Source organism: Leptodactylus fuscus, chromosome 7, assembly GCF_031893055.1.
Source record: "Leptodactylus fuscus isolate aLepFus1 chromosome 7, aLepFus1.hap2, whole genome shotgun sequence".
Taxonomy (NCBI): domain Eukaryota; kingdom Metazoa; phylum Chordata; class Amphibia; order Anura; family Leptodactylidae; genus Leptodactylus; species Leptodactylus fuscus.
This window is the reverse complement of record NC_134271.1, coordinates 102,704,066-102,718,628: the sequence shown is the minus strand read 5'-3', so window position 1 is coordinate 102,718,628 and position 14,563 is coordinate 102,704,066. Positions and strand designations below refer to the sequence as shown.

The following is a 14,563-nucleotide window of genomic DNA, read 5'->3' as shown; positions in this document are numbered from 1 at the left end:
GTGAACGCTCCATAAGGCTGCCTTCACACAATGTAACGTGCTGCGTGATGTGGCACGTATACGGCGTGTGAGCCGCAAAATCACGGCTGCAAAATAACGCGGCGTATACGATCCAAAATCCCATTGAAATCAATGGGAGCTTTTACGGCGCGCAAACTCTCACACGCCGTATACGTGCCACATCACGCGGCACGTTACTCCGTGTGAACGCACCCTAAGGGTGCATTCACACTACGGAACGCCAGCATGTATCACAGCCGTACACGCCGGCGTTACAGCAGGGCTGCCGGACACTTCCCATTCATTTCTATGGGAGCCGGCATGCGAGCGCTCCTCATAGAAATGAATGGACTGCTTTTTTCCATTCATTTCTATGGGGAGCGCTCGCATGCCGACTCCCATAGAAATGAATGGGAAGTGTCCGGCAGCCCTGCTGTAACGCCGGTGTGTACGGCTGTGATACACGCTGGCGTTCCGTAGTGTGAATGCACCCTTTAAGGGTTCATTCACTTAGAGTTTTTTGGTGAGGATTTTGGCGCTGAATTCGTGTAAGAATCCACGTGGAACAAACGCCTCCCCATAGAGTTCTACAGGTTCCTTCAGGGTAAGGCCCCACGGGATGTAATCGCAGCGCTAGAGCGCTGTGGAAAGAACCGCTGCGTGAACGTATTTGCGGTTCTTTCACGCAGCGCTTTTAAGAGAAAGTTCACAGAGTTTTCCTCTGCGGACTTTCTCTTAACATTATATCTACGGGAAAGCCACCGGTGTTTCCGTAGATATAATTGACATGCTGCGATTTGCAAAGCCGCAAAGTGGGGATGAGATTCCACATTGCCTGCACTGTACAACGCCATGATTTTTTCCCGCAGCGTCTCCACTGCGGGCAAATTGCGGCATTTATGTCTCGTGGGGCCCCGGCCTCAGGCGGATTCCGCCTGCAGAAACCAACGCAGTCAATGGGAGGTGGAAAATCCATGTGGTATTGGCAAAAACCGTGTGAAAAAACTGCTAGTAGTTTTTTCAAGATCCATACACTGCTGGAGGAAAAAAACATTTCCTAATTCCTGAAGCTGATTTTTTCCGCATAAAAATCCTCACCGAAAAACTCTGTGTGAATGGACCCTTTGGCTAAGTTCACACGGGAGCGGTGGGGCGGATTTTGGCCGACAGTCACGGCTTCCCCCTCTGGAGCAGGATCAAATGAATGAGCAGACAGCAGAGGCTGCTGCCGCCAGGCGGCTACCGCAGCTCAGCGAGCCGCGGAAGCAGCCTGAAGAAAGGGCAGCTCTACATAGACCACCAATGTGAGGGGGCGGATTATGACTTGGATTATGCGCCATAATCCACCCCCTTTGTGCCCGTGTGAACTAGCCCTTTGGGTGTACATACATGGATGCAGCTGTAAAAAAAACCCCACGTAGCGGATCACTGCGAATAAGTGCGGCGGAAATGCAGAATTTCCCATCATCTTTAATTATACCTATAGGGAAACCACCAGCGTTTCTGTAGGTATAATTGACATGCTGTGATTCTCACAATCGCGAAGGTATTGGAAATCGCTGCATTTCTACTGTGCATATTCCAAAACTTCGCATCCAAAAACAGCATTGCAAAATTGTGGTAATGCATGCTAAAACCTTGTATGTTGTTTACGTGGTTTTCTGCCACGATGGTAAAAAAAAAACATAACCTCAAGATTTCAGTTTATGGCGGTATACAAGTTTGATCCTAATCGCTGACAATAAACAGACTTTGTTAAAATGGTGAAAAATTTTATAATGGAAAGTTATAAAACAATATACAAGGCACAAACCATAAAGAAGAATTGAGCTGTTTTAGGAAAAAAAACTGTTAGGCCCGGTTCACATCTGCATTCGGGTCATTCCGTTTCCCTCTCCACTTGAAAAACATGGAGAGAAAAGCACTTTTCTCGCTGCAATTTTCATGCGGGAACCACACGGAAGCCATTATACTCATTGTGGTCTGCAAGTTTCCTAAGGTAACCGCTTTTTTACATGAATTAGGTTTCTATTCAGGGGGTCCCCGAGCGGACTTCCCGAACAGAAACCATGTGCAGATGTGAACCGGGCCTATGTCTTTCTCATCTGATACAGCTCTTTAATTCAAGATACAGTCTCCATGGATAAGATAATACAGGATGAACGTGCAGAACTCCTATGTAGAAATATTACCTATGAACTCGTTTCTCAGCTGTACACGCAGCCTCAGCTCCTCCGTTCCGAATATGATGGCATTGATGACGCTGAGCAGCGTGACCATGTAAGGAACATTATCCGTGGCTGAGAGCTCGTTCATTATGACACTAAATCGATACTGCTGATTCTTCACGGTCTGCGAAGGGAAGAAAAACCTTCAGTGGAACGCCATGATAATGTTACACTAAGTCCATTACAGTGTTCTTATTGTGGTTAAGATATTTTAAAGGAGAACAATATGAAAAAGGATATTTTGTATTATTTGGAACATCTGTAATAATTGCATGAAAAAAATTGAGATATAGACATATTAGAATGAATTGAATGAATGCTTGATGCATGAACATGCAAAAGGAACAATTACAAGTATAAGGATCCATTCACACGGAGGAAAATGGTGAGGAATTTGGTGTGGAATTTCAGCACTGAAAAAAAGGCCTCCCATTGACTTCAATGGGTTCTTTTTTCTGCTAGCCACGGATAATGTTCCTTACATGCTAGCAGAAAAAGGAACCCAGTGAAGTCAATGGGAATCTTTTTCTTCAGCGCTGAAATTCCACACCAAATTCCTCACCATCTCAGAGTGAATGGACCCTAAACATCTATGGGAAAACTTTGATCTTGTCATGACCTTTAATAGTGGTACTTGTCCCAAATCTACGGATTTTTAGAACATGTATATCGAAAGAAGAATCCAGCCAAAGATGTAACATGAAGCTTCTGGGCCCCAATGCAAAATCTGTAATGGGGTCTCTACCTACTTTGTATCATTTAGAACAGTGGTGTATTTTATGTGGCGGGGCATGAAGGTGGCCCCTTGAAGTCCAGCGTACAGTAGTGACTGCTACCTCTGCATCCCTATAGCTGCGACAACTATACCAAATGTATCTTAATGTCAAAAATCAGTGGTTCTCAAAAGTCAATATAGTAGGATACAGTAGGGTCTTCATATATAGATATAGAGATCTAAAGGATCAATAAGGAAGGCCTACAGGAAAAGTTAAAGGGGTTCTCTCACCTAATAATGGTATGGCATAGCACTAATACTGGATGAGTCCAACCTCTGGGGCCCACATCAATCATGGGGAGAAAGGGACTGAGTCACTTCAGTTTATTCCCTCACATTGGCGCTCCTCAATAAGGAGGCAGGATACTCTTTTGCAACAAGTTACCTCCTATCCACAGGACAGGGGAATGACTTGCTGATCCTAGTGATGGCAAATGAAAGCAAATTTACTATACCTCATGGTATTGGCTGATGCCTCAATATCAGCAGTATGGCCAACATCATACAATTAGGAGAAAGCGGACTATGGCAAAAGTGAGCCCCTTTCCCAGGTCTTTGGATATCAGGACTCGTATGATCTAAGGCTGGGATTCACACCTGGACCCAGTTTCCATTCAAAAATTTGGCCCCCATTGAGCTTGGACAAATATGGAGAGAAAAGTCCTGCAAACATTTTTCAGGTCCCCCAAGCGAAGAATGGAGACCCCAGCACAGGTATGAACCTAACGTAAACCGTGCCCGCAAGTAGTGGTAGCATTAAACTTTTTATAACGGGCAGGCAAGAGAAGTATGAGGTTTGAGAAGCTCTATTACCTATGGGGGGATTACATGCCATCCTATAGAATGTAGGGCCATGCTGTGGCTTCATGGTACCCTGCATGTCCCATCAGGCCTGGCTCCGGTCTTGTGATAGATTGGTATGGACTGATCTTTGCTGCTAATGAGCCTGTAAGATCTAATGATATATATGCCACAGTGTCGCCTGTCACCCTTCTCTATTTGGGTTGATACCTAATTATTATTCATAGAACCATCATTATCAGTTACTTTATAACTTAAACTCATTAGTTTTATTTCTACCCATAAAAGCCAGCAGGGATTTTTTCTTTTTACTGTCATCACAAATACTTTGTACTTGTTAAATGTCAAATAAATTATCGGTAAAAATAAAACCCCGATTTCCTTCAGTAGCGGAGTGGCATTTCCCAATTAATTGAAAATTGCAAATCTTTTATCCCGACTAATTACAAACCCCTTGTAATGTATGAACGCGAAACTGTCACTTAGCAGAGCTGAGCGTCTAGGGATTAGAAGTTCACAAACGGCACGTTGTGACTGCGGTATCATAAGCACATACAAATGACCAGACCAGCGCTATTAATGTAAGAAGCTGCTTAATTATATAAGGAATTCTAAGATGCTAGATACAGTCAACTGCAAGAAACGGAGGCATTTAGTGGCTTCCCTCAGGCCCTTCAAACATCCTTCCTGATCATCTTATTAAATGGTTTGTAAGAGACTGAAGAATATGGCTGCCTTCCTTGAGAAACAGCTGCACTCCTGCCCCACTGGTTGTGTCTGGTATTGCAGCTCAGTCTCTGCCAACTGAAAATATGAAAGTTCTCATACACTTTTGATATTGGCCAAACTGTTCAGGCCTGGTTCACATCTGCGTCAGTAATCTGTTCAGGGGAGTCCGCATGGGGACCCCTCTCCTCCGAACAGACTAGCGGACGCATTGGCAAGCGGTGTGCAGTAAAAGCACATGGACCCTATAGACAAAAATGGGGTCCGTGTGTTTTCTACACAGTCTCCGCATGGAACATGCGGACAGAAAAATAGTTCACGATCTACATTCCTGTCCGTATGACTCGTGAGGAGACCATGCGGAAGCACATGGACCCCATTATAGTCTATGGGGTCCGTGTGCTTTCACTGTACACCACTTGCCAATGCTTTCAATAGTCCGTTTGGGGGTCCCCATGCGGACTTCCCCGGACGGATTACCGACGCAGATGTGAACCAGGCTTCATTTTCAGTGGGGCTGAGTGACTGTCTTATATTTATGGAGGCCTCTCAACTTTACCTTGACATGAGTTGAGCCTTGCACCAGCAGTGTATTTGGCCCTTGGGGTGAGTTGAGCCTTGCACCAGCAGTGTTTTTGGCTCTTGGGGTGAGTTGAGCCTTGCACCAGCAGTGTTTTTGGCCCTTGGGGTGAGTTGAGCCTTGCACCAGCAGTGTTTTTGGCCCTTGGGGTGAGTTGAGCCTTGCACCAGCAGTGTTTTTGGCTCTTGGGGTGAGTTGAGCCTTGCACCAGCAGTGATTATGGCCCTTGGGGTGAGTTGAGCCTTGCACCAGCAGTGTTTTTGGCTCTTGGGGTGAGTTGAGCCTTGCACCAGCAGTGTTTTTGGCCCTTGGAGTGAGTAGAGCCTTGCACCAGCAGTGTTTTTGGCCCTTGGGGTGAGTTGAGCCTTGCACCAGCAGTGTTTTTGGCCCTTGGGGGGAGTTGAGCCTTGCACCAGCAGTGTTTATGGCCCTTGGGGTGAGTTGAGCCTTGCACCGGCAGTGTTTTTGGCCCTTGGGGTGAGTTGAGCCTTGTACCAGCAGTGTTTTTGGCCCTTGGAGTGAGTTGAGCCTATTAGCAGCAGAGTTTTAGGCCCTTAAATTGAGTTGAGCCTTGTAGCAGCAGAGTTTTAGGCCCTTAAATTGAGTTGAGCCTTGTAGCAGTAGTTTTAGGCCCTTAAATTGAGTTGAGCCTTGTAGCAGCAGAGTTTTAGGCCCTTTGAGTTTATGCAAAACCCCATTAATGGGGTTTTTAAAGTATTAATTTATGGTGAAGGTGGTGTTGGAGGAGGAGGAGGATGAGTAAATTGTGTGCTGGCAGCACTACACTCTGCACCCTGCTTGATGTTATGGCACTGCTGGCTGCCTCTCTCAAGTATATAATTGGAGTCTTTGTACTGTTAACTTTATGCCCAGCTGGATTTCCATGTCCACGTCCTCGCCCCCTTGTGCTACTAATGAGGGGCACTGCTGGCAGCCTCTCTCCAGTACCTGGACTGTGGACTGGATGCCCAGCTGTATTTCCACGTCCACGTCCTCGCCCCCTTGTGCTACTGATGAGGGGCACTGCTGGCAGTACCTCTCCAGTATCTGGACTGTGGACTGGTTGCCCAGCTGGATTTCCACATCCACGTCCTCGCCCCCTTGTGCTACTGACAAGGGGCACTGCTGGCAGCCCCTCTCCAGTACCAGGACTGTGGACTAGAAGTGCCCAGCTGGATTTCCTTGTTCATGTCCTCATCCCCGTCCCTTGCTGCTACCCTGCTGCATGATTGGCAGGTTCAGTGTATGTGTACACTGTTCCTGCAGCGTAGCTCTGAAAAGAGCTGTTGTTTCAGAATGTTTTCCTGCCTAGCAGAAGCTAATCCCTCTCTAGCCCTCAGCAGATCTCTGTCCCTATCTCTCCAAGCCAAATGAGACGAACATGGTGGCCACTATTCTTATGAATCCGAGGTCACCTGATTTCGGCAGCCAATGGCTTTTTCCTATTTTTTTCAATGCCTACGTTGTCGTAGTTCCTGTCCCACCTCCCCTGCACAATTGTTGGTGCAAAAAAAGCACCAGGGAAGGTGGGAGGGGAAACAAATTTTTACTGCGTTTGCTGCGTGGTATTCGATTACAATCGAATATCTCAAACAGCCTGATATTTGTTTAAAGTTATATTCGATCGAACGCTGTTCGCTCATCTCTAGAAATTTTGAATAGCCTTATATACAAGCCATTTTTTTCCTTCAGCTTTTTTATATTTAAGGCTCGGTTCACATCTGCGCCCGTTCCCCTCTCTGTATTTTATGCCCTTTTCGAGCAGAAACTGAATGGAAATCACGTGAAACCCTTTATAGTCTATGGGGTTCACGAGTTTCCTTAGGTAACCTCTTCTTTATGCGGAAACCTGTGAGCAGATGTGAACTAAGTTTACAATGTTTTTTTTGTTTTTTTTTACAGAGAGCAGGAAGCTTTGTATCTTTCTATTGAGTTTATTATAGGGGAAAAAAATGCCAGAAAAACAAATGTATGAATAAATTAATAATAATAGCCTAATGGGGAGTGTGGGATCGGCTGGTTGTGAAGGCCTTCTGAAGCTCTGTTCACATCACATTAGAGCTGGAGGTACAGTATAACATATAACATATATCCTTCATGAAAAGCTCCAATGTACTGTAGGTAACTGCACTGGCATATAGTAACTTCCGTCACTCATAGAGTCCCATTGTAAAAAAAAAAAAAAAAAAAAAAAAAAAAAAAAAAAAAAGGTATATTGCATGATACGTTTTTTTTTACTGAATATACTGTATTCAGTTATTCCAAACAGCAAGAAGAAAAGGTATGCCAATGTATAGCATATTGTGCTATCATTTAAAACTCTTCACATTTCTTAAAACTTTAAAAGTGGTTGGAAATATGAGCGAGTGTTATTGGGAAGGGGCACAGGGTATCGCAGGACAACAGATTTACCAGCATAGAAATTGGTGCAAATTATTGTGCAAATGTACACATGCTCAATACAATATGGCACATTGTACTGCAATGTATTTCAGTGCAAGAGTGGTGTATGAACCACACTAACTATATAGGTAAGGCTGAATTCAGACCTGCGCTTGCGTCCCATTTGGGGATTCAATCCCCATTCCACTTGAAAAATTGGGGCAGAAACCTGGCGGACCTCAGTATAGCCCCCATTACACTCCACTTGGGGACCCACAAAACGGAAACACAATTGGCTTAAAAAGTAGTTACCCACGGAAACCCACAGACTCCATAGACTATAATGGGGTCTGTTGGGTTTCCGCCTGAAAAACGTGCAGAACGTTTTTCAAGTGCAATGGCGGACAGAATCCCTGAACGATCACACAGCGCAAGTGTGAACCCAAGCCTTAATCTGTTCTGAACAAAGCCGAAAAGATACTGGTAAAAGCCAAGGCCACAGAGCTGCAGTTTTGTTGCAGACCGAGCTACAGAAGACAATGCTCAGCAGCTGGCAGCTGCTTTCGTCTGCTGGATACAACGACTCCCAGTTGTTTCACAACGTATTACGCTAGGATCAATGCAAGAATCAAAAACACATGTTGTATTTAATTAGGATGCGCTGAGAAATCCCAGGTCCCAATTTACAGAGCATAATATGCAGTAACATAATATTTGGCTAATTCATTTATTCATGTTTTGCTGTTTCCTCTACGCTGCTTTGTGTTCAGCCATTAACTTGTAAAGGAAGAATTTGCCGAGATGGAAATAAACATTCCATAAATATTCAGTGACACATTACCATACAAGTACATTGAGAGGGTGTAGATTGATGCGCTATTTAAGACCGCATGGGTGAATACCTTATATACTGAAGGGCGAGAATGGCAAATGTAGTGGATATGTAAAAATACCAGGCAATTGCTTAATCGGGAATTCCCTACTAAAGCTTTGACAAATACCCACTCATTGCTCTACATAAGGTTATAGATCATGACTTATGGCCCTTTCACACAAATTTGACTCCTACGAGAGATATTTTGTGTGGGTCATCTGCATTTCCTTACCGCAGCTCATACAGAACTCACATCTTATTTATGATGCTGGGACCCTCTGCGGCTCTACTGTATAGCACTTACATACAGTCATTAATCATCAATCATTAGTCATCAATTAAATATTTTGTATATTGGAACAACACAAAAAAACTGCCAAAAGCCAAAAATGACATGATTTCATGTAAAACTCCAAAAATAGGCTAGACAAAATTATTGGCAACTTAATATTTGGTTGTATACTCTTTGGAGAAAATAACTGAAATGAATTGCTTCATATAACCCTCAGCAATCTTCTTACACCTCTCAACTGGACTTTTGGACCCCTCTTCTTTTGCAGACTTCTCCAGGTCTCTCATATTTGAAGGGTGCCTTCTCCCAACATCAATTTTAAAATCTCCTTGGTCATTGTCTGCTGGAAGACCCATGACCTAGGACACAAATCCACCTTTCTGACACTTGGCCCTAAATTAAGAACCAAAATGCTTTGGTGATCTTTAGATTTCATGATGCCTTGCACACAGTAAAGATTTCCAGTGCCAAAGGCAGCAAAATAACCCTAAAACATCTTTGAACCTCCACCAAATTTTGACTGTTGATACAATGTTGTTTTCTTTGTAGGCCTCATTTCTATCTGGTTTCAGGTATGATTTTTATATTGCCCACACCTGTTACTTGCTACAGGTGAGTTGGAACAAGCATCACATGCTTGAAATAAAGTTATTTACCCACAATTTTGAAATTGTGCCAAAAATTTTGCCCGGCCCATTTATGGAGTTTTAAGAAAAAATGTCTAATATTTTTTCTCTGTTTTTTTGTGTTGTTCCAATACACACAAAGGAAATAAACATGTGTAATCACAATAATTGTCTGGAATACTTCATTTTCTGGAAAAAGTTCAGGGGTGCCAATGGTTACAGACATGACTGTTATGCTAGGAGTACTGTATAGTACATCTACAGTATTTTGGAATTTCAGATAAATCACTATAATGCTGGGAAGTCCAGTCATGTAACCTGCGGTAGTGAAATGCGGATGACACATATTTCTCATCCCAAACACAGTTGTATGAAAGGGCCATTAGGGCACTGGCTAGACACTCTACTAAAAGCGATTGTATTTGTTGGAAGTCTTTCAGGAACAAAGGCAGTTTCCTATACAAATTTGCAGATACTCATGGGGTATGAGGTTAGAAAACTATGGCAGCTTTCATCTAGAAACAGCGCCAATCTTGGAAGTGGTATGGCAGTCCATTCAAGAGCATGTTGTGAGTTGCAATGAGCTATGGGCTTTCTGTTCTTATACAACCCCTTTAAAAAACTGTCCTCCAAAAATTAATCACACCCTAGGCACACGCTTTGGAATTAAATTTTCACATGATATACAGCAATTTCTGAGTTATCGCAGTCTAAAAGTGACTATGCTTCTTTTGTAAATTGTCCTATACAGAAACATTCTTAATCTGGATTTGGAGTGTGCATGTGTTCTCAATTGGAAGATAGGAGAAATCTGCTACCAGACATCTCTGGCTGTGGCATATTTCCAGGGTAAACATGAGGATTGGGCATTGAAAGATAACATGTCTTTTTATTCTTTCCCGCGACATCAGTCTTTGAGGGAGAGATGGGAGGCCCATATAAACATTTGATAGTTTGTTGGCAGAAACACTCAAACTTTGTTTTATCTATATGAGGGCTCAAAGAGATGTCAGATTATTGAATGTGATAACTGCTAATGGCATCTTTTCCAGTAGACACATTTAGACAACCCCTGTCTATATGCACTATTAGAAAGGGGCACTTATCTCAAGAACCCTTCTATTAGCCAGAACTTAGAGTTGTTGCGAAGACCCAGGCTCCTATACAAGGGGTTCATCAAGTTTGACAATTTCTTTAAATTTTATTATTCTCTGTTCCTCTGCTTGCCTATGGTATATTATATTCATGAAGTAGGAGCCTGTGGATAAACAAAACTGCAAGTGTATGTTCACATGTGGCTGAAATGTTGTGATTGAAAATCCATTTTATGTATATCAAAGGGGTAATTTGTGTAACACATGCATGGCATAGTTACCGACAGAAAAGAAAAGCAAAGTTGTATCTATATGAATTGTTAATATATAATTCATGGAGGAGATAGACAGGATGTCCAGTTAATAGAGAGCCAGCTAATGGTTGATAATATATTGAATGAATTTACCTTATAATGGTCAAGGGCATCCAAAGCCAATGCATGGCCCTCCGGGGAGTAGATACACAGGGCTGCGATCAGCTCAAACACTTGCTTTTTCACCATTACATTGGATGTATCAAGAGCTGGAAAAAAGATGTTGGAAGTATTCATTAGAACAGAAAAACACAGCACCTTTATCTGTAGTAAAGTGATGGGAGTAGAGATGAGCGAACACTGTTCGGATCAGCCGATCCGAACAGCACGCACCCACAGAAATGAATGCAAGCACTTGTGACGCCGGCCACCGGCAAAGTCAGCGTCACAGGCGCTTCCATTCATTTCTATGGGTGCGTGCTGTTCGGATCGGCTGATCCGAACAGTGTTCGCTCATCTCTAGATGGGAGCAATGGTTCCTGGCTGACCATGTTCTAACAAAGGGAATAGCTATAGGGGTGCAGAGGTCAGAGTCCCACTGATATCACGGTGCTTCAGCGTGCTCAATAACCCCTCTGCCACATATCCAGTATGATAAATGGCACATAGTAGGTGGGGGTCCCAATACATATTTTACTTCAGGGGCCAGGAGCTTCAAGTTATACCTCTACTTTGGATACAGTCACAAGCATAACTTGTTGCCCCAATGCAGGGGCGTAACTACAGTGGTAGCAGTGCAGGCAGCTGCCACAGGGTTCGGGACATTAGGGGGCCCGGTGACAGCTGCTACCGCTGCTGATTTTTTTAAAAAAATAGGCCGTTACCTGCTGGAGTAACTCCGGCACGTAACAGCCCCTATTTACTACAGCGCCGGGGGCTGCCTGAAGATGGAGAGGAGCTGCCTCCTCCACAGTCCATCTTTTAACAGTAGTAAAGTCAGCAATTGCTGCCTTTACTACTGCACCCAAGCAGGGGCCGCCTGCTGTCCGGGCCCCTGCTGCCTCCTGGCACTTGCATAGTGACAGCGGGCAGGAGAAACTTCTATCTCCTGCCCGCTGTCCCCAGGCTCTGTGCCGGCATCTATACTAGTAGATTGAAAGACCTGAGACATGATGTCATCATGATGTCATCAAAGGTCCTTTAATCTACATAGACTCAGTGTCTTTTGTGGGCAGAGCTACCCGGATTGTACAGGTCAGTGTACAATGGGGGGAATGGGTTATAGGCTGTGAGAAAGAGGGGTACATGGGTGTGCAGGCTTTGTGTGAGAAAGTCTGCACTCCCATTCCTTCCTTTACATAAAGCCTGCACACCTATGTACCCCTCCTACTCATATTTTGCACCCCCCATTCTGCCCTATGTGAGCAAGAGGAGGGAATGGGTGGTGTAGGCTGTGTGAGAGCAAAGAGGGTGACCTGGGGGCACAGGCTGTGTGTGAGAAACAAGGGGGAATGGGGGTGCAGACTGTGGGTGAGCAAGAGTGTGGTGGAATGAGGGGTTCCCCACTCCTTATCACCCTCTTGCTCACACACAGCTTGCACCCCCATTTCCCCTCTTGCTTATACACACCCTGCACCCCACATCACCCTCTTATTCACAAACATCCTGCATGCCCATGTACCCCTCTTGGAGGGGGAACCATGTCAAAAGTTTGCCACGGGGCCCCGCCATTCCTAGTTACACCACTGCCCCAATGGTTAGACTGTACCCCAAAATACCAATGGATCCTTTGGTAATCCCAAGGACTGATATAGTATAAGACCCCTAGCAGAAGACAATCCCTCCTTTGGAGGCAATCACTTGCCAACAGGATCTATGTCTTATGAGAGGATTTGCAGCTAGATTTCATAGGTGATGTCCTGTGTTTGCAATGATAATAACACAGATAATGATGTAATTCCAAGTGGGCATACAGGGACCATAGAAAATAACTAGAACATCCCTATTTTTTACATAGTCAAGTCTATCTCTTCCTGGGACACCTGACATTACCTTTAACACCTGAATATTTCATGCATCTTTATTAAACTTTATTAGTTGTGCTTTATTATTTTGCACAAGGCCTTGTCCCTTTTTGTGTGCTGACATTTATGACATAGGCAAGTCTCTGGGCTGGCCATGCCCCTTACATCTCACATATGAGATGACAGAGCCTGGCTGATGGGAGAGTATTACTCTGGCCCTGGAAGGTCTTCCCACTCTCCTGGGACTCCAAGAAGTCACACATCTTTTCAGGAGACTCCAAAAGAATTGACTAGAATGCATTTATACTATTGCTGTGTTGTTATGTATGCTGTCAGGGACCCTAAGCTACCCGCAAAATCCACAGAATTCTTTTAAGGGCTAAATTCTATTGTACTTGATTATGCCATAGCCCTCAATAGGAAGAGCATGAACATATTACATATAGACATCCTTACCTTGAGATAGTTTTCGGACATAACCTTCATTATTGACAATGTACTCAATGCCCTTATGGGAATTCATCAATGTTCGGACACAGTTAATGCAAGTGAGCTGGAGGAGCGCATCCGAAATCCTGGACACTCCTCGGCCTGATAACCTGTCCAATGCCTCCAGTAGAAGGTCCAAGCCACTGAGCTCCAAGAACTGCACCATCCAGCTGTCATCACTGCTTTCAAGTCTCTTCTTAAGGCCAGAATAGTTCACCACTGAGGGGATTTGCAAGAGGCGGATGCATAGCTCAGGATCTGCATTCTCTAAGTTGGCTTCACTCTGGTCTGATTCTTGAGGTGACAGTTTCTCCTTCAGAGAGGCCCATTTTTTGCTTAGTGACATTTTTGGCACCTTTTCCTGAAAAAAAAGAAAACAAACAATGTAAGGGTCTGAGAAAAAAATAGATGACTGTCAAAACTATGGATTCTGGTGATGGCTTGTGCCAGCTATTAAAGGGGTTTATTCATTGATGGTCAATCCCTAGGATTGGCAGGCATCTGACACCCAGGAGTGCTGGTGATCAACTGTTCAAAGAGACTGCAGTGTTTCTGTGCATGCTGTGGCCCCTTCACAAAAAAGCACAGTGCCATACATTGTATAGCTGCTCAGGCACTTTCACTGGAGTCGGACTAAGCTCCAAACAGGCCATATGAGCGATGTACATGATGTCACAGGACCTATGAACTGGAAGGGATGCCGAAAAAGTGCCAAGTCTCCTTCAAACAGATGATCCCATAGGGGTCCGGAGTGTTGGACCCCACCGATCATCAGTCAATGACCTGTCCTAAAGATATGAAAACCCTTTTGTACAAGAAATGGCCTTGGTTTTCTATAACTAGGTTTCCATACAAACTCCATGCATATGTTGCACTTTGTTGGATGGTTGGCACTGAAAGAGTTGTGATCTCTTGAGACAGAGGACACATTGGGGAAATGGAGTGGCACATTACTCAGATCAGCTTCTGGTATGGAAATTTTGGTGTGAAGGATAGGTCCATCTTGTCTTTTAGGTAATATCCTAGGTGTATTTTTATTAATTTCTTGCAGCTTTCTACAATATCTGATTCTTTGGATCTTTAATGTGTCATGTAACCTATACATCTATAGCATAAGCCATAGTATGCACCATCAAGTTCCTTATTATGGTGATATTGCTTGTAAAAGAGATTGTGAAGTATATTGGCACCATATGGTAGCACATGGTCTCCATAGTCTGCTGTAAAAATCTAGGAACCACTACCATCTGTAAGCCGATGGCTGGTCAGGTAATGGAGGAGGTGTACATCTCACCCAGACTACTCAGGTGGGTGAGATGAGAAAACTCCAGGAATGTTTGTTCTCAGCAGACAACTTTTGTCTGCTAATCATTTTGGTAAATGCTCAGTATTGGGCTGGATTTTTAGGAATGACAGGT

At 44.0% G+C, this 14,563-nt stretch overlaps 1 protein-coding gene across 5 annotated transcripts in view; it reads right to left on the bottom strand.

Moving 5' to 3' along the window:
* Positions 1 to 14,563, bottom strand: part of INF2 (inverted formin 2) — a 58,258-nt gene that overhangs the window by 25,745 nt on the left and 17,950 nt on the right. For all 5 annotated transcript variants that reach the window (XM_075282633.1, XM_075282635.1, XM_075282634.1 and 2 more), the window contains exons 2-4: positions 13,113 to 13,506; positions 10,786 to 10,901; positions 2,193 to 2,352 (exon numbers count right to left, since the gene is read on the bottom strand). In XM_075282633.1, the coding sequence (XP_075138734.1) occupies positions 2,193 to 2,352; positions 10,786 to 10,901; positions 13,113 to 13,506 (670 nt within the window). The remainder of the gene's footprint in view (positions 1 to 2,192; positions 2,353 to 10,785; positions 10,902 to 13,112; positions 13,507 to 14,563) is intronic.